This window comes from Lolium perenne, chromosome 2 (genome assembly GCF_019359855.2).
Source record: "Lolium perenne isolate Kyuss_39 chromosome 2, Kyuss_2.0, whole genome shotgun sequence".
Taxonomy (NCBI): Eukaryota; Viridiplantae; Streptophyta; class Magnoliopsida; order Poales; family Poaceae; genus Lolium; species Lolium perenne.
Window position 1 is genome coordinate 238481488 of NC_067245.2, and position 22993 is coordinate 238504480.

Below are 22993 nucleotides of genomic sequence, written 5' to 3' on the forward strand. Positions count from 1 at the left end.
TCTTGGTCGAACTCGTCATCCGATGAATCATATGATGAACTCTACAAACATAACTACTATATTAAAGCCTAACCAACTTCTTTTTTCTCATAATTTTGGGATCTGTTAGGAACTAACATGGGGCATTCGTGTGTACAGTTTTGGTACCCTCTTACAATTTTGGGGAGGTTGGAAGTTCACACGCTGTCAACACGAGGCGACCTTCAGATGCTTCGGGTTGTGTGTTTGTAGCTATGGAGCTGAAGCGGTTTGGAATTTTGTATCGGTCAAAGCGGTTTGCTCTTCTTTCTTCTCTCCCAAATCCCGTGAGCACATGGTCCCTCACTCCCGAGATCTATCCGCCGGCCGGAGTTCCTCCAAGATCCCGCTTGGAGGCTGTGGGAGGGTGGGAGGAGTCGTGGTCTCTAGATTTTGGTGTGCTTTTCGGCCCTCTCAGTGGTGTCGCTGGGGATCTCGCGCGGCTAGCCACACCACTTCCCGTCGCGCTCCAGCAACAGCAGTCCGGCCCACAGGATTCCCGAACGGCCGCCCTCCGTTCCGCTGCTCGACTCGGCTGCCGCGCTACTACCGCTGGACCGCCCTTCCTCCCAATAGCCGCTACAGTCCTGCCGGCCGCCAATTGAGACGAAGCTCGGCTGCACCGGTTGCTGGCCGCTGCTCGATTCGGCGGCCAGCCACAACCAACGCTGGCCGCACCGCTCGATTCCGCGCCCACTCTCCAGCGATGCCGCTCTTATGCGTCTCCACCTCCGGCCACCACTGTTCTGCATCTCCTAGACGGCTGCGCACTTGGATAGAGGTAACATCAATACAAATCCCCACTTCAGTTTTTGATTCGTCCCTCTCTTCTTCATGTGCATCTAATTTCATGGCCATGGTGCCAGCCGCTTCGTCCATCGGACGCCTGCGCTGCTCCGCCTCCGCCTGACCACGCAGTCGCCGAGGATGGCCGCTCTCCGTGCGACCATGGTCAACCGGCGTTGCGGTGCACGTGACGAGCTCGCGCTCCTTCCGCGTCACCTTCTCCGCCTCGGCGTCATCCTTCAAGTTCAAGGATCCGTGCGACCATGGTCAACTGGTGGCACAGCGCACACGGTGAGTTCGGCCTGCCTAGGAGCGGGCATTCAAGGCATGGTAGGCCTACATGTATTCCCGGCCGTTTGCGGTCTGTTCTGCTTGCTGTTCCTCCCGTTCCAGGCACAATTGGCATGCTTCACAAGGTGCTGCAGTTGGTAGTGCCTCGGCTCTAAGATCGATCAATTATTCCTGTCTTCTAATCCTGCTATTTCTGGTTATTCTTTGGTCAATTTCGTGCCTATTTCTCGGGTAGTACTTTGTGCTTTGTCTGACGCCAAAGCTTGGAGGCAGGAAATCTTGCAGTAGCCACTGGATTGATAAGGTGAATTCTTTCTCGCTCAGTTTGTGTATCTCTTTCTTCCTCTATATCATTTCCTTCATTTTGTTCTTTCCGATCTACTCACCGTATTATGCAACTGCCATTCTCTATTTGCATTAATAATCTATAATTGTAGGCATATTGGGAAAGTAAGGATGCACATTTCCTTGGTAAAAGATGTATCACTCGGAGGCTACCAATGGAAATCGTGCGTGTTGGCTCACCTGGGAATATAGAGATTAGGACACACGTCATCACTTATACGAGATGGATTTTATTGTCGTCAACCGTGAGGTATACTCTCGAAAATTCGAACACTCTGTTATAAACCATTTGGATTGTTGGAACCAATATGTTGCCTTCTTCTCCCAGCAAGACGCATCTGAATTTTCAGTCAGTATATGCGAGGTACTTATATAGTGCAAAGATACCACATTATTGCTATAACAGTTCCAATTATTTATACAAGGAAAAAACTATATGCGATTAAAGTTGTAATTTCCCTCATTAAAGCTCATAGACATTTTCCCCTGCAATGCTTTGGTAACAAACTTAATTGTTTTTTCTGTACAGATAATATATAAGTCTGGCCACCATTTCAGGGAAACATGGTAGAGGGGGTTGTGTACCAGCCAACTGTGCCGATCGATTAATACACTAATTGAAGAATGGCTTGATCTACGCTTGAGATGTTCATTGTCGCCGGAGCACCGAAGAAGCGCAGAACGGCAAGCCATCCGTACATGATCAACTTTGCTCAATGCACAATGATTCAGGAAGTTACTTCTCAGCCTGAGAATTTCCCTCTGTATCATATAATGCTTATCATTTGATGTTCTGGAAGCATGTATAGCAGATGCATATTTTAAGGTTTCCTTTATTCTGCACTACAGATGTTATTGGGGCTTTTATGTGTCAATCATAAGAAGAACCTGTAATAAAAGTCGCCTCTATACCAGACCTCTTCTAGCACAGAATGTAGTTGTTGTACTGAATTTGTTTTGATCTAAAATATTTTTTTATGCGAGGTATATTTCTCGAATTGTGACATAACTATTATAGTTTTCACAATAGAGTAGAATTGTATTGATTGCTAGAGTAATAGAAATTTTGGTGTGCCGACATAGTGCAGGAGTCATGGTACATCAATATACATCAATTTTTTCTTTTCTTGGTTACTTCAGTTCCTTTTTTTTTTATTTCATGTGAATCTTTAAGCAAGTCGGGACGATGCAAATTATGTAAGCACATGGTACAATGCTGCCAATGAATATACACTTTTAAAATCAGATACAATCCAATCAACAAATTTCTGTCCATTTGCCATGAAGTAATCCCAGATCCTAGGAAACATGTTGTGCAGTCCAATAAGATTACTTATATCATCAGAACTTTCTCAAAACATCTACTTTTGTCAGGTTTCTCATGTCTTACATGCATCCCGGCAAACTCCACTTCATGGAAAATTTTTAAGCTAGCATTCTATTGCCAACTATGACTTGCTTTTGTTGAAGATTAATTTCCGTAGGTATTAATAGTTTAATACATATTATATGTTTTGAGGTGTGTATCATTTTATCTACTCTATGATATATTTGAAATCTCCTTTTTAAAATGGGGTATTTGTGTCAATGAATATTCCAAGGAGACATATTCGATCTGCATGGGTGGAAAGAAATTATAATTCTTTGTACACACTATTGCCGTGTAAAAATATAGGGAGGACATTCGAAATGACCACAATGATTTGAAGTTGTGTTTGTGTATATGTTAAAATAGCTCATAATGAATTTATATTCAATTTAGATGCGCCAGATTTTCGTTGCTTCACTGACGACTAATTAATAAGTGGCGTTGGTCTGAAAATGCAAGTACCTTGCTTATATTAGTTAATGAGAGATCTGAATAGTGTGACTTGCAGGAAACAGATATTTTGCTATTGCAGTAGCTTGGATAATTTTTTCTTGACAATATTATCAAACCAACTGGTACACTTACAAAAGCAAAGCAAATAGTAACATTACAATAACATAAAAAAGAAGATAGTGGACATCACAACCGTGGAACTGCAAATCCATTGATCATTGTTCATGAGAGGTATAGTATCTTATGAAAATGGGAAATTAAATAAGCTTATGCAAGGTTACGTACTTAATAGTAAATGGAAGAATGTATATTCTCCAGTAAGTCACTCCCACTGTTCCTGGAATTAGCTGGATTTTCCTGAGAAGTTGTTTTCATTGAGGAACCCAACATAGGAATGAAAAGGTACTGGTAGTATCCATGTTGTTCTCTTCATTTATTAAGATGTGATTATTTCCACTGGTTATAGGAAGATTCTGTTATAGGAACGTAATTGCTTGGTATATTTATCAATTTCTAACTTGCTTACTCTTACAGATTGTAAAGCCTGCTCATGTAGTTCTATGTGATGAATGCACCAAATCCTTTCATGATTTGATTCGAGGAACTCATAGCATCAAAGACACATTGACTACACACTCATTTTCACTCATTATTAGATGAAGTTGGTGTCAGGGAATAAGTCTAATTAAGGCAATGCATACTCTGGAATGGTTGTAGCACTCTGCTGGTTGCAAGAGGTATAACACCATGTCTCCTTTAATTAGTCAGTTGGTATCCGGCGTATACCAATTAAAGGTGAAAAATTCTTACTTTTAGTTATATTACAGTTTAAGTCAAGTCATACCCCAGTCCTACTCAGTTTGATACTAACTCAAAATGTTATTTTTCCTTTAGAACTTTGAATTGCTAATATTTTTTATGGTTCTGCAACAATGGTTAGCAAGTTTATTGTTGGCTATGTTGGCATTGGATGATTCCATATTTCAGTCCCATGATATATTGTTGTAAAATGTGATATATGGTTCAGACGTACCATTGTGTGTATTACTATTTGACATACGCATACATATCATATATCCAGTTGGCAATGAAGTTAGCATGTTGTCATATCTAGCCAACGAATAATCAAAGATGGTTTTTTAAGAACTAAACAATTTCTTTGGGGCATCGTAGAGGCAGTAGTAGGCCGACATGGTTGACTTTATTAAAATTCTTTTGAAATTAGCAGTTCAGGAACACATAAATGATTAAATTTTAGATATAATGCAATGATTTTGCACCGTTCAGGTTATAATGTTGTTGAATCTGTCAAAAACTAAGGTGATAATACATATGAGGGATGTAGATGACCTCCACACAAAGTATTCTGAAATGGAGCAAATAAGAAATTTTATAAGGTCAATTTTTGCTCTATTCCGGTGGGCATGTATTTGCTTAACTTAGTCAACACATGAGAATTTTCAGTCTCTTGCTCTACTAAATCTCACAATGAGGAACGGCCATAGGTTGTGGAACCCAAATGTTAGTCAAAGGGTTCGGTGTGGAACAAAGTTGAGACTTTGCAACAATATCTTGGAGAAGATTATGCAATAGATCTGTAGACAACTTATTTGTAGTCCTAGCTTAAACTAAATTTTTTTAAAAGATATTTGTTGCATCCTACAGTATATTGTGCAGACGAGATGAATATGGAAGACAAGACAGAATACATGCCTTCTCCCTGGAGAATGAAAGATTAAGGGAGGAGGGAATATGAAGGAAAATATCATTTATCCCACACATTTTTGGTATGATCTTTATTAGGTGCTATGTGAATGTTGTTTTATTCATTTCATGCAACTCAATCTCTGTAAATTATCTACTTTTTTCCATCTATAAATGTATGCAACTTTGTGACCTTATAAACTTATTCTATGAACACTTTTTTTTTCAAAGTTCAGGTTGCGACCTTGATTGAATATGTGAGCTTAGGCCAAAGACCAAAGAAGAAACATGTATCAGGCATAAACTTAGATATCGAAGGCGCACGAGCAACCTTTGCCGCCTATCAGAAGGAAGGGGACGCAGAAGGAAGGAGAGCGTCTCCTCAACTAGATAGAAGTCGGCTGCCCAAATGATGACAATGTTGTTCCACGGGGAGCTCACGAGTGGCACTGTTCCTTCACACAATAGCTCATGGAAATTGAACGAAGTAGGAAGAATCAAGATGATTGTCCAGTCCTGCCATGTGTTCTACTGTTTTTTTAGGCTCTGGTTAGATTAGCAAATGTGTGTCATGTTTTAAATTGAACGTACTGTTTCATTTTTGTTGGATGGTGTACTGAAATTTGGGACGAGATACAAACTTATCGACTAATCTTCATGTTAATACTCCCATAATGTCTGGCATGCACCTACACGTCTTCTCTATGGATGGTTTCTCAAGTAACCAGTTTGAATATTAGTGAAAGTGACAACTAGCATCCTGGTAGAACTATGCAATGCACTAAAAAAATAAGACCATTGTTTATTCTAAACATGGCGCGGCGTGCCGCCGTGCTCGACCTTGCTAGTATGTATAAAATTACTTCACTATGAACTATTGTAGATAATTGGCGACTAATAGAGGCCGACCGGTGGAGGTTCATACCTTGCGAGCAAATGGGCGAGCACCATGGGCGCGCCATGTTGCTAGCAAGCTCGAGGACGACGAGGACGACATGGCGACGCCTGCGCGGAGGAGAACGCGATGGCGGCACGAAGGGGGCCGCGGAGAAGGAGCGCCGAGTACAACTTGTCGCTGGCGGCGGCGCGAGCGACACTGATCTGGCGAAGCGTCCGCCGCCGCGGGAGGAGGTGCGGGCGACGCGGATGTCTGTGTGCGGCGGCGCGGCGGCGAAGCGGCCATGGAGTCGTGGCAGCCGGATTTCGCGCCGGCGGTAGGTGGGGAAATGAGGGCGCGGGGGGGGGGGGGGGGGGGAGGAAATTTCCAGCCGTTGACTTTTTCGCGCTTGGACGAGCGTTGCCGCGCGCTGTAGCCGACGCGCCAGATATGCCGCTCCGGTTTGTGCAAAACGTCGCGCGCCCTAAATTTTTTACAGCGCCGCGCCGTTTACCGCGCCTGCTGGAGCGCCACATTCCCTCCCGCGCACGCTATATCGGACGTTTTTATGCCGCGCGGCCTATATAGCGCGTCCGTTGGAGATGCTCTAAATAGCGTGGAGATTTCAAACCAAGAAAACATTTCCTTTCAGATTTTTTTTTACAGAAAATATTCCAATTCTGAAACGACGTACGGGCCCGATCACAAAACCCAAATTCCGAAACCCCCTTTCTTCTCCAATGCCGGCCGCCCTCCGCGCCATCCTCGCGTCGTCGACCCCTCTCGCGGAGCGCGCGATCCCCTCAGCACAAGCCCTCCTCCTCACCTCCGGCCTCGCCGGAGACGCCGCCGTCCTCGCGCATTTCGCCAGGCACCTCGTCTCCGCGACACGCGCGCCCGCGGACGCCATCCACGCGCTGCTCCGCCTCCGCCCACGCCCGCGCTGCGCGCACCCGTTCAACGCTCTCATATCCCACCTCACCCTGTCCGGCGACCCCTCCGCCGCCTTCCGCGTCTTCGCGGTCCTGGCCGCGGGCGGAGACGCCGGGCGGCCCGACGGGTACACGCTCCCCGCCGCGCTCAAGGCGTGCGCGCGGCTCCGTGGCGGCCTCCGCGAGGGCCGACAGGCGCACGCGGTCGCGGAAAAGGGCGGGTTCCTGGGGCGCCTGCCAGTCCGGAACGCGCTGGTCACGCTCTACGGGGCGTGCGGGGAGTGTGGCGACGCGAGGAAGGTGTTCGATGAAATTGCGAGGCCGGACGTCGTGTCCTGGACGGCACTTGTGTCTGCGCTCGTCAGGGGAGGGCGGTTCGCGGACGCTCTCAGATTATTTGGCGAGATGGATGTCGCACCAAACGAGGGGACACTGGCTAGCACGCTCGTCGCGTGCGGGAGGCTGGGGGATGCGCGGTCCGGGAAGGCCGTGCATGGGTGGTATCTCAAACGGGAGAAGGAGATGAAAGTCATTGTTGGAAACGCAGTGTTAGATATGTATGTCAAGTGCGAGAAGTTGGATCTTGCAAGGCAGGTGTTTGATAGGCTTTTGGCAAGGGACATTGTTTCTTGGACGGTCATGATAAGTGGTTTGGTGAACTGCAGGCTTCCAAGCGAGGCATTGGAGCTGTTCAATGAGATGCAAACATCAGGGGTGAAGCCGGACAAGGTTGTTCTCTCTACTGTCCTCTCAGCTTGCGCGAGCTTAGGCGCGCTGGAGTCTGGCAGGTGGGTGCATCAATATATAGAGCGGAAAGGCATCGAGTGGGACGTGCATGTGGGGACCTCATTGGTTGATATGTATGCAAAGTGCGGGTGCTTGGAGACTTCTCTTTCAGTCTTCCATAAGATGCCCATCAAGAATGTATCCTCTTGGAATGCGTTGATCAATGGGTTCGCACTGCATGGTCATGGCAGGGAAGCCCTTGAGTGCTTTGACAGGATGGTGGCTTCAGGCTTGCCCCCCAACGAAGTCACCTTTATAATCGTCCTCGGTGCATGCTGCCACACTGGTTTGGTGCAAGAAGGCCTCCTGTTGTTTGAGTCGATGAGAAATGAATACAATCTCTCGCCATGGGAAGAGCATTACGGTTGCATGGTCGATCTTCTTGGCAGAGCTGGGCTCATCCAGGAAGCATATGGTTTAATTAAGGTCATGCCTATGAAGCCTGCTGTGTTCACGTGGGGAGCCCTGCTGAGTGCATGTCAGGACCATGGGCGAGTTGATTTTTCACAGCAGATTCTTAGGAATGTTCATGAGTTGGAGTCCTCTGGGAGTGGCGTTTATGTACTCCTCTCAAATGTATATGCAGTGAATGGTAGATGGACTGACGTAAAGAGGGTGAGAGGGCTGTTAAGCGAAAAAGGTTTGCGGAAGGAGCCAGGATCCAGTGCCATTGAGGTGAATGGTAAGACCACTGAGTTCGTAGTTGGACAGAAGAACCATCAAGATATGGATGAGATACGAGCAGTGCTTTCCACACTAATGAAGCAAATACATTTGGATGGGTTGTAGTTCTTCAGGCAGATTCTCAGTTTTCATTGGAGATTAGAACTTATGCATTAAAAAAATCTACTCTGTCAGTTGGTCGTAGGGGGGCATACACTTTATGTGGCTCCGTCTAACTTCTTTGGGTTAATGGTGATCAATCTAACCTTGGCATGTCTGCGGCATGTTTATTTACCATTGATTGTTGCCCATGTGCATATGCATTGTTTTCTCTGGCATTCAGTCTGAACAGCCAAATGGTGTACAAAGTTGTCCATACATGATTCATGGTTGGTACCAGCCATTACTTCGGTTCTTGAACATGATTGACAGTGAATCTCAGCATCCTAAATGGCAGATGGAGGAATGGACTCTGACCCTTACAAAGCACTGGAGTAAACTCAGACTGAGTTGCACATTAACCAGGCAAGGCAAAAAGTTGCCAAGCATTATAAAAATCAGATAGAGTTGAGACTGGTAGAGTTTCTGCCATGCACTTAACTGCACCAAGAGATATGCACAGCTAAATATACCAGCCTTGTAAAGACTGCTGGGGATTAGTCTGTGAAGTTATCTTGAAGCCTAGGAGGCCTGAAGCTTTCTGAAGGAATATCATAAGGAATTTGAGATATCATTAGTTTTTGTGTTCCGCATCCTGCACTTAACTTGTTAACTGATCAAAGGTATCTGCTTTTGAACATGACGGGGACAGTTGTTGGATATGCCGTAATTATATATTCCTCACTAAAGAAGAAGAGAAAGTGTTGTTGAAGGTGAGAGTGTAAGTTAAATTCATTTCAAAAGCACATTGTTTAGTACTTGCATAACCGTAAGGTAAATTCATTCAGAAAGCACCCTACTTGGTGCATACACGCCAGAGTAAAATTTTAACTAATACATTGAAAAAGTCCAGCATTTACTATGCTTTGTGATGGGGACCCTTTTTTTAACTGATTGCAACATTGACCTTTTTTTTTATCTTCTCTCACAATTTAAGTAAACTTCCTGCCTGTAGAGGATGGACAGTAATGGTTTCCATATTTATCTGATGTACCGCCTGCCTCCACATCCATTCTCCCTTTGGCAATTGAAGAACACTGCTGCCACTGGAGGTCCAAGAGAATAAAGTGCTGAGAAGTCTCTTGTATTGAAATTTTGTCTCCATCCTGGTGCATATATAGTTTGCTGGACAGATTGACGGAAGAGTACAAACGCAAAGCGATGTATTCCTGCAGTTGGTTTTGGGCTTTCATAACTGACAACTTCATTTCCTGCAACAAAATGTGCACTAACATGTTAACATAGGTCATTCTAATATGTAAATTCGAAGAAATTTCTGCCATGAATTGGTGTGAAAGACAGGACAATGTGCTGCTTACTATCCAGGTATGCTATTTACTTGTTTTTTTATATTTATTTTGTACTTTAAGCATTTGCTGTAGTTGTCATCTTCAGTTTTTCTCCCCTAAGTAATGACAGATAGTAACTTTTTAAATCATTGAAAAAACAAATTAGGAAAGGAAAGAGAACTTGAACCCACCGTAACTGGCATTTGTTGATTCTGGGATGTCTGTCACCAACCTGTGTATACAACCATAAGAACAAATTTTAACTCTTGAGTTATTACATTGTACAAATATAGAAGTAATAAAGTTGAGTAACCTCTACTAGTTATGATATGTTCCAGGTCTTACCAATGAAGGTATTCTCTTTTTGTTGGGTTGCTTGGACTTGGTGAGTCTGGATCCACCATCACCTAATAGCAAGTTAAGTTGTTATTTTAGGGAAAAAATGTTCTTATCCTAAGAATATAGTTACCATGGAAGCAAACAATGATATTTCTGCAGATAGCCAGATATACACTTCCTGAAATGTACTTTTGCCTTGTATTAAGAAGCAGTACCAATCGGAGGTGCTGGGTACTAGTCGGGAGGCAAACCAGTGCCTAGCGCGTAATCACGAATTAGGCGAGCCTAGGCGGTACATTTTGGCTAGGTAGGCTAGGTGGAGGAGGCCTAGTGATATAAGTTTTCCATTAACTTGAGGCTTTTCAGACAAAGTTAAATAACACTCTGAAAATACAATAAAGTAAAGTAACTTTAATGTTGTTACTTGCCAGTTTCAATGGTAACATTTCTACTAGAGTACCTTCATGACGCAAGCCAAATGTGTAGATTCATATTATAATCATTTATTGCCACATCTACTCATGATGACTAATATTCTTGCACTTCATGGGTGACGTGCATAATTTTGTTTTCCAGTCAGCAGCGAATGAAAAGATGCAGGTATATGTGCAGACGCTAAAATAATGAGTAGAATAGTATCTCTATAGGATTCACATGAAATAAAGAATTAGAAGTGCAAAGGTCTTTCTCAATCCATACAGATGAGGTTGTACAAATTGCAAGACACTGAGATTCTCTGCTTTCAGTGTTAGATACGTGCTGAGAACAACTGAAGTGCATGTACTCCAAAATCTCATGCTACGGAAAAGAGGTTGCGTACTACTTTTAACAAGACAAATAGTAATGTCGAGTTTGACTTCTGATGTTGGAGCTTCTGTAGTTCAAGCGCAAGCTTATTTGGCTAGAACGCAAATATACCTCCTCAATATTGGTCAATGCAGTAATGAAAGACTTATGGACTTACCAGAGTGTAAAGGTTCCTCATGTCGCGCCCAGCAATTTCAATCCTTGGTTCATTTGCTACTTGTGATGGCTTGAGCTCAGACCCATTGGTTAGTACCTTGCTGTTGTATATAACCTTTAGTGATGCTGCTTTGACAAATGGGTCCAAAATATCCCCAACAACATGTCCTATGGCAAGTGCCTCTGACATGGTTTAGTGGTGATTAACAATCTTCAGGAATTGAGTAAGAATAGGTTGTGGTATGGGCAAGCTAACTTAGTTTGAAATGTGAACTTGGGTGAACTAATGAGTGCAGCTGCATGCCCTATATATACTAACAATCCAAGTGCTGAAGGCATTCATGATATCAGGAGTTACGAGCTCCAGACGTCTTGGAATCTAACTTTAAGGTATATAATATGATATTAGTCGCTATCACTGGAAATATTTAGTCTGTCTACTCTCTAAGCCTACACAAAATGGAAGGAGTGTCCAATGCAATTCCACATCGATGGAATAAAATCTGATGGCCACGCTCACTTATTCCCTATATCTGGAACCGTAGGCATGATACATTCCTAGTGAAAAGTTGATTGCCTTTTGACTTGTCTTTCAGATTGACAACTTATGGTCTTCATTCTCAACAGGAACTTTCTCTGCCTCTTCCTCAACAATAGTAGTAGGCAAATGGGATGAGTACGCATCAACAAGTCAGTATTTTCCAACGTTATGTTTCGTCGTGGTATACAAGTTAGAGACAATACTATAAATTATTTTATGTTAATGGTATTGCATCCAGGATCAACAAATTAATATGAATGGCAAAAGACGTTTTTATGATTGGTTGGGAATATTATGATACTACGACAATATAAAGTGGTTACTGGATTTCTATTGACACCTGTTCATTTGACGTCTCCCAATATAATTGTCTTGATAGTGCTGCAATTGGGTAGAGTCTTTTGAAGCAAATTAGTGGTACAGGTGTATGGCTTATTTTGATGCATCCCAACATCTAGAATACAGAATCAGCTCTTGTTCATCCTTTAAGAAATAGAGTGGTAGTTTAGATGATGAGGTGGCAGATTGAATTTTTAATAGACATATTCTCCATTATGATTGTTCATTACTCTTTCAAGTGAGATCTAGCTCAGGGGACTAAATGCTCAGAGAAGCATAATGTGACTAAGGTACCACGGTTGAGTTTGGAATGACTTTTTTGCACATTGATTTTTCTGCTCGAAGAATTGATGTACTTTGGACAGTTGTTCTAGACTTAGTGTTATAAACAACTGGATTTTATTGGTTATCTGTGTAATAGATGAACTAGGAACCATAGACCAAGAAATTCTTTTGTTTTTGATCCCAATTTTTTTTACCATACGGTGTTCCTATAGTTTTCTAACGTCATCCCTCATACCTTGCTATGTGTTCCAATGAATTTGAGGTTAGCTGCACCCCATAAGGGCATTGTGTCACTTAACTAATATCTGTATACCATTAAACCAGAAGCTCCTTGAGTCACTTGGGTGACTAAGGGCCTGTCTAAGGGTACAAGCTTGCATGCCAGACTCAAAGATTCATTCAAGGGCCATTGATTGTGATGTATAACACACATGTGCTGCTGGTAGATTCTCTACGAAGTTGGTCGTACTCCGTACATCTCCCCCAGATTGCCTAGTAGAATATGGTCTCTAAGGAGCAAGGTTATGTAGCTTCATATGAACGAGCAGACACAAAGACGCAATTTTTTTTTCTCTTTGGCATATCCGTCCAGACTGTCCTAGCTTTTTTGATATTGTGATCTGCGAAATACGGTGTCCTAATTTTTCTGTCATAACAGGAATATGTCTGCACGGCTGATACACTTTAGGTAAAGAGAAGACGGAAAGCATAGATAAGCTCTAATATACATTTGTTCCTGACAAATAGGGTCCATGGAATCCCAACTTATTCTTGTTATTTGCACCCTGGCTTTTATGTCTTCTGATATCGTGTTCCCACTTGCAGAGCGCAGACCTCTTGAGCTGTACTGAAGAATCCTCTGTGATTTCTCATAATCATTGACGTAAAGGTTCCAGAAATTGGCGAGGAAGCTCACAAGTCACAACCAGCCTTCATATAGCATTTGGAGCAAAGGAAAACGAACAACTGTAAGGTAATTATGATGACTAGTACTGTTAACTACAAGGGTGTTCATTTTCATAATTGACAAAACACAAAAGGCTTGTATATCGATGCATTGATAGAAAACAAGTGGTTGTTCTTTCGAAGAACTCAGTTTTTTTTCAATCAGACCCTACAGTAACTAATCTGTTGAAAACTTACACGCTACTCCTTCCGTTTCATGATTCTTGTCGTAGTTCAAATTTGAAGTAAAACCAGGACAAGAATTATGTAACAGAGGGAGTACATGGAATCCCTTAATTCTGTTGTCTAACAACTAGATATGCATGAGACTCTTTAGGAAAAGGCACGGAGCAGGAAAGGCAAAGAGCTGAGTTACGTGGAAGAAGCGAACGTCAGGCTTGAGTAAAGAATAATCCGTGGACCTAACTGTAGCTGGCATGATAATCTTGACTGGAGATGGAAGAGAACAATGCGCCATCCCCCTTTAACGTGGCTCAGCATCCCATTCGGCCTTCACCCGCGGCCGATGGGACTCGCCGAAATAATGGGTCGCCGCTGTCGCCGGCCGGCCGGAATTCTAGAAATGGACTACTGAGAATCGCCGGGACATGATCGTCAGAATGCTAAGCTGCCGAAAACGGCAGAAAAGATTGTTCTCCTGCCATTGGCTCGTTCGGATCAGAAAACGACACTTGTTCGTACCGAAAATCATTGTCCGGATTGTTCTTCTCCGTGCCATTGGCTCGCTGGATCAGAAAACGACGCTAGTTTGTACTGAAAATCGTTATCTCTGCTGGGATACATGGATATCGATTGATGGCAAAGAAAACGTACGTACGTGGACAGCAACTGTCCTCTAGCTGAGGTGTGGCCTACAGTGTCACCAGCCGAGCTCGAATCATTTTCGGATCAAAGTCAAATGCTTATATTCTTATAATGAGTAGTTTATTATTATTTCGTGAGCATAATTACATGGATGCACTTCTCGAAGGAGAACAGGTGAGTTTACTCCCTAGTCCCTCCGTCCATGTACATAAGACCAACGTTTACAACACTAAATAAAAATTAATTACTTAATCTATCATGAAATATATTTCCATAATATATTCGTTGGATACTGCAAATGTTGATATCTTTTTCTATGGACTTGGTCAATCTTAAACAGGCTTGCTCATGACAAGATTAACTGATCTTATATACATAGACAAATGGAGTAATTAGTAAGTAATGTTCACGTTTATTCCACTAACAGTACACACGATCAGAAAACAATTTGATCGGACAACTCTAGCAGAGAGCCCGTATATCTCCGAATCGAATGGAGTTCCGTCTCCCGAACTGTTCGATTTTGCGAGATTGTTTTTTTTTTTTGCGCCAGATTAGAAACCGAAAACGCGAACTAAAAACCTAAAATCAAACGACCCGGGAAAATGTGATGCGGCGATTTTGCGAGATTGAACCCATTTTACTCCGATCAAGCTACATTTATCAATAATTTACATTAAATTTGCCAAAATTAAATTTGCCAAAATACATAGCAGTTCTAGCTACATTCGATAATTTGAGACCTAAACTACTAGATTAGGCCCCGGATTGTCACCCTTGCGGCATCAGAGGGTTTTCCGCACCGGGGACTCCTACGCGATGATGAGCGCGGCCAACTCGAACGCCGCCGCCTCCGCCGAGCTCCCACAGACTAGAGGCGGCCCGGCTGCGTCGTCGTCGTTGCTGTCGCCGTGCGGGGGAAGCGCCAACAGCGGTGGGCTGCACGAGCCGGCGGGGGGCGCCTCCCCGGCTTCTCCTTCGCGCGCCTCGTCGTGCGCTGCCCGGCGCGCGAAAGCAGGCGACCACTTCCGTAGCGCCATCGGAGCGCACCCGCCTCGCGCGCTCCGCCTCCAACCGTACACCTGGCAGACGCGGATCTGGCTTCCCGTCGTCGATTCGGCTCCCTCCCCTACCTACGTGTCTTGCGCAGCCCATTGCGGACGAAGGGGTGGTGGCGGCAACGACAGCAGCGGAGCAGCGTCAACGACGACACAATTGCTCGCCGGAGAGGAGGGGGAGCGGTGGCCACGGTAGTGGTAGCGGCGGAGGGGAGTAGGGTTTAGAAAACCGAACTCCCCTCCGCGACCCTTTTTAATACGGGGCGGCCACCAAGTTTCTCGGGCCCCCGAATTCGTTTTACGGGCCAGACCGCGAGTTCGGGCTCCGTTCTAGCCCAGTTTCGGCCTGAACCCGTATTTTCGTTGGACTTTTTTTTGGTTTCGGCCAGTTTTACGGGGACTGTTAGAGATGCTCTAATAGAGCTAATAGCATACCGCATACACATTGTCTAACATGTACAACAAGTTGCAAATTGGGGTCAACTGGTCGAACTTCCAATTTGGTGCAAATTCGTCCAAAATTCATTCTGAAAGTGACATGGGGTGTTGCTATTTCCATGAAAAAATCACTGCATAATTCCCTACCATAACCATGACCTTCACGTGTTTCCTCAATTGATCTCATCGCCGGAGTTTGCACGCCAGCGCTGACACGGAGAAGCCTGTAAGTTCAACCAGTGGAGTCCTTGCGTAGGCTCAGGAGGACTTTCTCCTACGCAAGGACGTCTCCGCGGCAATGGCACCATTGCCTCGACACTGGAGCAAAACACACATACCGTGGGCACATAACCAAGATTTCAGTGTGAGGGAAGCATCGACACTGGAGCAAAACACACATACCGTGGGCGCATAACCAAGATTTCAGTGCGAGGGAAGCACCGGCAAATATTACACACAAAAACACAGGCAAAGCAAGGCAGCACCGGTGAAGATGACAGAGGCGCCATGTACCCGTCCAGGAGCTGAACTTCTTGGCTTAGAAAAGGCAGGCACCCAAATACTTGGGTGGCAGGACTGAGCTATTGGTCAACCTGCCTGCTTTGGATTAGTTCTCGCTCATCTCAGTGCTTCAACTTCAGATCTAGCCGCTTTGGAACCAAATCCCCAGGGTGCAGCGGGTGGCAGGCAATGCTTCTCGGGTGCTGTCGCGTTGCCAATTCTTCTGTCTTCTTGTTCTGAAGGAGCTAATCCTTCTGGCACTCTGCTTCTCCACCCATGTTAGCTCCTTCAGAACAATCAGATAGAAACAGTTAAGAAGGATAATACAGAATCAGATACAAACAGAGAGCAAACGAGCTTCTAGTTGTCATGATCTTTGGCCAGATATGTTGCACAAACTTGAGCTCAGGTTTTAAATGTGGCACCAGAAATCCACCTGCAACAACAGGACAAAGGCTTCACCATTTGAACATTGCCCTAGGATTTGTTATCACTGCTCAAGATCTGGCCCCAAGACAATGCATTGCCCTAGGATTCTTTATGAGATGATTGCATGAACTTTGACGAAAATGAGATTCTTAACCACTCGCGATAACAGGCCTTCAATGGCCTCAAGACAATGCATTGTATAGTTGTTGATTTTGAAACTGTTGCATGAATTCTTTATGAGATGATTGCATGAACTTTGACGAAAATGAGATTCTTAACAATCTTGTTCATTTTGTATCCATGAAATAGCAACAAGCCTAGAGTGAATGTTATCCACTTACCTCCCAGCACTATGATCTGCAGTAGTTTTCAAAGGCACACATTCTGGAGATGTTCTAGAAGAATATTTCTAACAGTGGAGCTTTAAGATCTATGTAATGTACTTTTCAGAATTTTACAAGTTGTTGGATGCATTCGGCCATAGTTGACTGCTATTTATTCCGCTCAAATCATTTAGTGGCTGGTACATTTAGCAAATGATGGATCTGGATTTGTGACCGAATCAGCAAAACAACCAAATTGGTCTGCTCCTTTAATTGGTAAAAAAGAAGTGCACTAATTGGTTGGTGAAACTTATGCGAAAGTTACTAAATTAGATGCTGCAACTACAAGCTGCAATAACATACTGTGCAATATATGCATAAAATCTTGTTTTTCCAGACACAGATGATATGATCTAGTTCTGAAAAAGTATTTACCTTTGACGCATTTTTCTTCAGTAAATCTTCTTTTGTCTGACTAAAGTGACAGTTAAAAGGCGCAACTATATTGCAGCATTCTGTCAAAGATCATGGTCACATGTCAATGCTCAGAGAATGCCGACATTCTTGTGTAATGGGGGCTAAAAATTCCCCTAGTTGTTCGCTACACTTTTGACCGGTCCAGCCTATTGCTCGAGATTAAAGGAATAATAGCATAAACTCAGTTGCCAAAGTTCCCAGCAATGTGTTCATGACTCTTCACTAACTGCCTGATAGTAGTGGCCATCACTTCAAGATCCCAGTGTCATTCAGAAAGCTGAGGCTAAGTTCAGAGAGAATGGATAGTCAACACAACCCCAGGAACAGCAAACATATATGGTGTGTCCCAATGTATCATATCATCTGGAGCAATGTACTGGCGATTTTGCATGAACTGCCTGATAATCTGGGACCTTAGTTTATGGAGTGCATCACAATCACACCCCACTCCAAGATAATCACGGATCACCCTTAGTATAATGGTCATGAACATTGGTCTGCTTCAGAACCTTCATAAGTTAATAATAACATCTAAATGTGTGAATATGTGATGCAATACCCACTCGCTACAATTCGTCTCTTTACTTTCCGCAAAATTGTCCACCACGGAAATAACTTGTTAGAGTACTGCTCTGCGGGCATCACACAGCATATTCCATGGCAAATAATTGCTTCTTTTAAAATTTTCATTTCTATTCAGTGCCATGACATGAGCATAGATTCTCTTTTCGCATGGAAAATGATATGATGCTTACTGGAACTTACATGCAGACTTAACACTTAAATGGTGCAACTACCAAGAGAAACAATAGGAAATGCAGAAAATATTCATGTGATTTACCGATTCCCTATACAATCTCAAAAGTGGCACCCTGACTACTCAATACAACGAAGAGCCATGTAACTTTTTGGTATGTTCCCAGTCTCCCCTGCAAATTTAAAGCATAAATGTTAGAAGTTTTGCAGAAGCAAGGTATTATTTTCCCAAGTAGCGCTGTAGCAACACATCATATGTTTTTCTCTAAACTTATATTCAAAAGACCGGCCATAGATGCAAAGATGGACTATAAATAAATATGGCAAAGCTCATTTGATCCAATATTCAATAGAAGCCAGACAAGTAAAGAACACTAACATTCATACATTTCAGCTGCATCTAGAGACACACATATACATATGTATGTATAAACATACAAGATATCACTTGAGTAAATAATGAACACAGAAGTACTTCACGTTTAACTTGTAAATCCAGCAGAAACTATGTAGCTTCGCATGATTTGAGCCATGAAAACGATGATGCTTCCTCAGAATACATCTGCAGATCTAGCTGCAAGACCTTCATCACGCTGGAACAACCTAGTTTAAAGTATACAAAGTTCTCAGAGTAAAATAACAAGAGGAGATTGTTGGAGCAGAGGTATCAGCACATCCCGTTGCATGGAAAAAAAATGAAATGGTACATGCTAAGATAAACGATGGCGGAAATGTTACAAAATGCCAGAGCAAAAACAGATGCCAGAGATTTTTTATTTCGAAAAAAATAGAAAATTTCGACAATGATAGAAGCCCGTGTATATTTACAGTTAAACCATATCAGAGCACTACACAATAGATTGCTCAGGAACAAAAGGTTGAAGGATATTAGAGTATGTTGTTCTGATCACAGAACATCTTTGTTACTCTACCAGTAGAGCAGAATATGAAGGAGCGAAGAGTACTAAAAAGTAAATCATATCAAAGCAATTTGTATTCTACCATATGTACATCACTCAAATTGGTGAATAAAGGATGATGAAACTTTCAAGTATCTTCACCACTGGCAAGACTTTTCTGTAACAGTCACCATCTTATATACAAAGACTAATCTTGATAACCAATGATATTCCTTTGTTCATCTGAACGAACCAGCCAGCCCTAAATTTGCAAAAAAAGAAAGAGATAGGAGTGTCAAATATTATTTTGGTTAGTGGATAATGATGAGATCTTTCCATATAAATTAACGATGGAAATGGGGCAGATTTTGCATTATGTGATATTGCAGTATACGAAGCGAAGCAACAACCTAAATTAGCTGCTACTATTGACAAATAACTCTTAAAAAAAGGGTTCTGCTTACGTGAGTGCAATTTGACTGCATGCAATGTACTGAATGTTTTCGAGCATCATCATCATATCCTTCAGCATCCATATAACATGCATACCAACATATAGTTGATGAATCAAGCTGATCTCTTTGCAGTGGTACTCCATGTCCCCGGTACTCTTTTCTTCAATCATTCATGAGTTGCACATTTCTGTTTCAGACTATGAGATTTAGAGATGACTCATTAGAGGAGAATGGGGAGTTATAGGCAGTAAGGCAGCACAGCTCTACCCTCCATCAAAGGATTTGTTGCCCTGCCACTTCACACCCTGGTTCAATACACAATATTAGTAGTCAGAAATTAAATTACCTAAAGAATGCAGGATACTTAGCATTGGATATCCTGAAAATAACTTCAGTATCTAACAATAGGAAACTGGTAAGAAGCTAGTCCCCAGTTCAAAGTGGGAGATGCAATATGAAACAAGATGTAGAGGCCGTTTACGGCATATTACATGCGCTCTTCTGTTTGAATATACAATTTGAGGGTGAACTGAAACTAGCAGTATAATTGTGCTCAGGTATGTGCCATTCAAGCTACGCTTTCCAAGATATATCTAAATGGAGAGTTATTGGTGACGGGTATTATGGGGCAGACAACGTTTCATCTATAGCAGAATATAGGAAGAAGATAAAGGTATGTGTTTGAACAGTATAAGTGAGAAGTGGACTGACCTCTTGGCATATGCCATAACACAACTGAAGGGCTTCATTCCACTTATCCACTGCAATTAGTCCCTTTATGAGGCAAACAAACAGACTTAAATCTGGCATAGTACCTCTCCTTGTCATTTCAATATGTAATGCAATTGCTTCTTCAACTTGAGATGATAAACAAAGTGCCTGGATTAATGAGGTGTACATGCCCTTGCTGGTCATATTTAGAGGTGATGAGACTTCCATCATCTCTTTGTGCAACTCCAAGGCTGTCTCTAGTCTACCAGCCTTGGAAAAACTATCAATGATCATGCCATAAACATGAGCTATCGGTGCTGTGTCATGTGATTCCATCTCCTCCAGCAAACCAAGAGAAGCGAGAAACTTCTTGCTGAAACCCTGAACTGCGCTGCAGTATCCTTGCAAATACTTTGGCCAGTGAGTCTGTTTCATCTCATCGAGCAGCAAATGGGCATCATCCAAAAGACCAACAGCACAACAATGGTTTATCAGTACTCTGTATGTAACATAATTGGGAGCACACCCTTTTGTCTTCATTTGCGTAAAAAGCTTGAGACTTGCATCAACTTTACCAGCTTTCCCGAGTCCGTCTATTAGCGCAGTGTAAGTTACAACATTTGGACTGCAGCCCTTCTTTTCCATCAATGACAGCAGGTTTAGGGCCTTTTCTGTTTCACCTATTTTACAGAGCCCATCAACCATAGCTGTGTAAGTAACAACGTTAGGACTACAGGAATCCTTCAGCATTTGAGACAGAACTTTCATTGCGAGGTCCAGTCTTCCATCCTTGAACATCCGGTCAATCAAGGACGTGTACGTATGCACACTAGGCAAGTAACCACACTTAGTCATTCTCAGAAATACCTCCTGAGCATTATCGATTTTTCCAACTTTGCAAAAACCATCAATCAGAGCATCATAAACAATCTGATTGGGCTCACAGCCAGCTGATAGCATAGAATCTAGCAACTCATGAGCATCAGCCACCTTTTGAGCCTTGCACAAACCATCTACGAGTGCACCATATGTGATAACATTTGGAGAAATAGTGTCTACGCCCTTGTTTTCAAAGTAGAAATCAGTTTCTACATTGTCAGAAGCTCCTATTAACTTGGCGTAGATTTCACAAGCCTTTTGGACTTCGCCCGCCTTACAGAGGCCATCAATTAGTGCACTGTATGTAACAGCATTTGGATAGCAGGCATCATCAACCATTCTATGGAAAATGTCATTAGCCTGCAAGAGCTGCTTAGATTTCAGATAAGCATGAAGCAATGCAGTATACGTTACTACAGTTGGTGAGCAGCCTGCACTTGTCATTTCATCAAACCAGCTCCGGGCTTGTTCAATGAGACCAGCCTTACAAAAGCCATCAATCAAAATTGTGTACGTGTACACATCTGGATTAACACCCGCCCTCTTCATCTCTTCAAACAAAAGGAGCGCCTTGTCTACCTTATTAGCCTGGCACAGAAAAGTGATGACCTTATAGTACGTGCTTGCATCAGGAACAAAGCCTTTCCTCATCATCTCCTTCATGATCTGAAATGCCTTTTCAAATTTGCCAGCACCACAAAGGCACCGAACAAAATTGGCAGTGTTAATCTTATTAAGAACGCAACCAGCAACCAGCATCTCCTCGTAAACTTTCTCCGCCAAATCCAACAGCTCCGGCTTTGGCAATTGTTCTCGGCCACAAATACTTCCAATAAATATGTTGTACACAACGTAACCAGGAGGGCAACCACAAGTTTTCATCCTATTAAGGAGCTTATATGCATACGCATAATCCTCGGCACTGCAATAACTATGCACAAGCGAATTGAAAAACGCAGGATTCGGACTGCAACCCTCTGCCATCATCATGTTGATGATCCTCTTACACCAGCCAAGCTCCTTCTTTTTCAGGAATCCCGAGAGCAGCGTCCTATACGTTATCGCATTCGGTATACACGAGTTGCACCTCATCCTATGAAGAAATGACATCGCCTCATTGAAGAGGGAGGCCTCCATCAGCCCACTGATCATCTGGGTGCACAGCACCGTGTCGAGCTTGAAATCCTCCCTCTCTACCATGTCAAGCGCATCGGTCCAGCGCCCATCCTTGCACAGCGCCTCGGCAAAGCATCCGACCGTGGACCTGTCCATGCAGAACCCCGACGCCGACATCTCCTTGTGCACCCGGAACCCCATCTCCACCTGCCCCGCGCTCGCGAGCACCTGCACCAGCGCATTGTAGGTCACCGCGGACGGCCTGTACCCAAAGTCCTTGAGCCTCCCGACCTCCTCCAGCGCCTCGCCCCACAGGCCGCGGCGGCAGCACCGCCGCACCAGCACATTGAGCAGTCTGCCGAGCACCTCGCGGTCATCCTCCCCAATCTCCCTGAGCAGCCTGTGGGTGGTCAGGGCACGGTCTTCGAAGCCCAGAACCTCGGCGAGCGCGTCGTAGCAGGCGCCGGTGTGGCTGTACCCCACCTGCCGCTCCGCCCAGAGGAAGAACCTGACGCAGAGCTCCGGGGAGCGCACCGCCCGGAGCACCGCGACCACGAGGGAGTCGGTCAGGAACTCGCGGTACCGGCGCAGGAACCGCTCCGCCTTCCCGTCGAAGTCGGCGCCGTAGGCTCGGACCGCCTTGGAGATCAGGACGGCCTCCGGGGGCGGGAGGGCGGCGGCGGGGAGCGCAGGGGCGGGGTGCTTGATAAAGGCGAAATCTTTGGGGAGGAGGCGGGGCTCGGGGTGCGGCGCGGTGGCGTCGAAGAGGCCAAAGAGGGGGTCGTCGGAGTTGGCGGCGTGGGAGGAGCATGCGCGGCGCAGGGAGGCGCGTAGGGCTACCGCCGCCGCACGGCGGGTGATCATGGGTCAGCGGGAGCAGTGGTGGGCGTGAGGAGGGACGGTGGTTGGGATGTGGAAATGGAGGCAGAGGCGGCGGGCGGCGGCGGCGGCGGTGGTGGGGATTGGTGGCGCTCCGGCCATGGAGGTTTTGGGGGTGGCGGAGGTAGGGGATAAACCCTAGTAGAGGGTTATTTCGGTAAAA

The 22993-nt window shown here is 44.2% G+C and overlaps 3 protein-coding genes and 1 long non-coding RNA gene across 23 annotated transcripts; 2 read left to right on the forward strand and 2 right to left on the reverse strand.

Moving 5' to 3' along the window:
* Positions 1-211: 211 nt before the first annotated feature.
* LOC127335338 (uncharacterized) lies at positions 212-5634 on the forward strand. Of its 8 annotated transcripts, none has more exons than XR_011752475.1 (6): positions 213-799; positions 885-1399; positions 1533-1690; positions 1999-3664; positions 3797-5049; positions 5203-5634. It is a non-coding gene; the product is annotated as an uncharacterized lncRNA (long non-coding RNA). The 8 variants fall into 8 exon arrangements; XR_011752477.1 differs by having other exon boundaries at positions 216-799; positions 1999-4057; positions 4928-5049; XR_011752478.1 differs by having other exon boundaries at positions 216-799; positions 1999-3999; positions 4928-5049.
* Positions 5635-6542: 908 nt separating this feature from the next.
* LOC127335339 (pentatricopeptide repeat-containing protein At4g38010) lies at positions 6543-14038 on the forward strand. Of its 11 annotated transcripts, none has more exons than XM_071826560.1 (6): positions 6543-9096; positions 9339-9709; positions 10011-11664; positions 12798-12827; positions 12965-13112; positions 13422-14038. In XM_071826560.1, the coding sequence occupies exon 1, from the start codon at positions 6584-6586 to the stop codon at positions 8348-8350; it is 1767 nt and encodes a 588-aa protein (XP_071682661.1). In that variant the 5' UTR covers positions 6543-6583; the 3' UTR covers positions 8351-9096; positions 9339-9709; positions 10011-11664; positions 12798-12827; positions 12965-13112; positions 13422-14038. The 11 variants fall into 11 exon arrangements, with proteins under 11 accessions (XP_071682661.1, XP_051217929.1, XP_071682660.1 ...); XM_051361969.2 differs by having other exon boundaries at positions 11602-11664; XM_071826559.1 differs by having other exon boundaries at positions 10011-12887.
* On the reverse strand, positions 9365-11164 carry LOC127335340 (protein FLOWERING LOCUS T). Its single transcript, XM_051361972.2, has 4 exons — positions 10976-11164; positions 10018-10079; positions 9864-9904; positions 9365-9594 (listed from the first exon to the last, which is right to left on the reverse strand). Exons 1-4 carry the CDS (start codon positions 11162-11164, stop codon positions 9365-9367), a joined length of 522 nt encoding a protein of 173 aa, XP_051217932.1.
* A 1402-nt stretch (positions 14039-15440) lies between the features above and the next one.
* Positions 15441-22984, reverse strand: LOC127335341 (uncharacterized). Of its 3 annotated transcripts, none has more exons than XM_051361974.1 (5): positions 19957-22984; positions 19255-19550; positions 18894-19052; positions 17094-18064; positions 15441-16192 (listed from the first exon to the last, which is right to left on the reverse strand). In XM_051361974.1, the coding sequence occupies exons 1-2, from the start codon at positions 22813-22815 to the stop codon at positions 19509-19511; spliced, it is 2901 nt and encodes a 966-aa protein (XP_051217934.1). In that variant the 5' UTR covers positions 22816-22984; the 3' UTR covers positions 15441-16192; positions 17094-18064; positions 18894-19052; positions 19255-19508. The 3 variants fall into 3 exon arrangements, with proteins under 3 accessions (XP_051217934.1, XP_051217933.1, XP_051217935.1); XM_051361973.1 differs by having other exon boundaries at positions 15441-16342; XM_051361975.1 differs by lacking the exons at positions 15441-16192; positions 17094-18064 and adding an exon at positions 18257-18494.
* Positions 22985-22993: the final 9 nt, after the last annotated feature.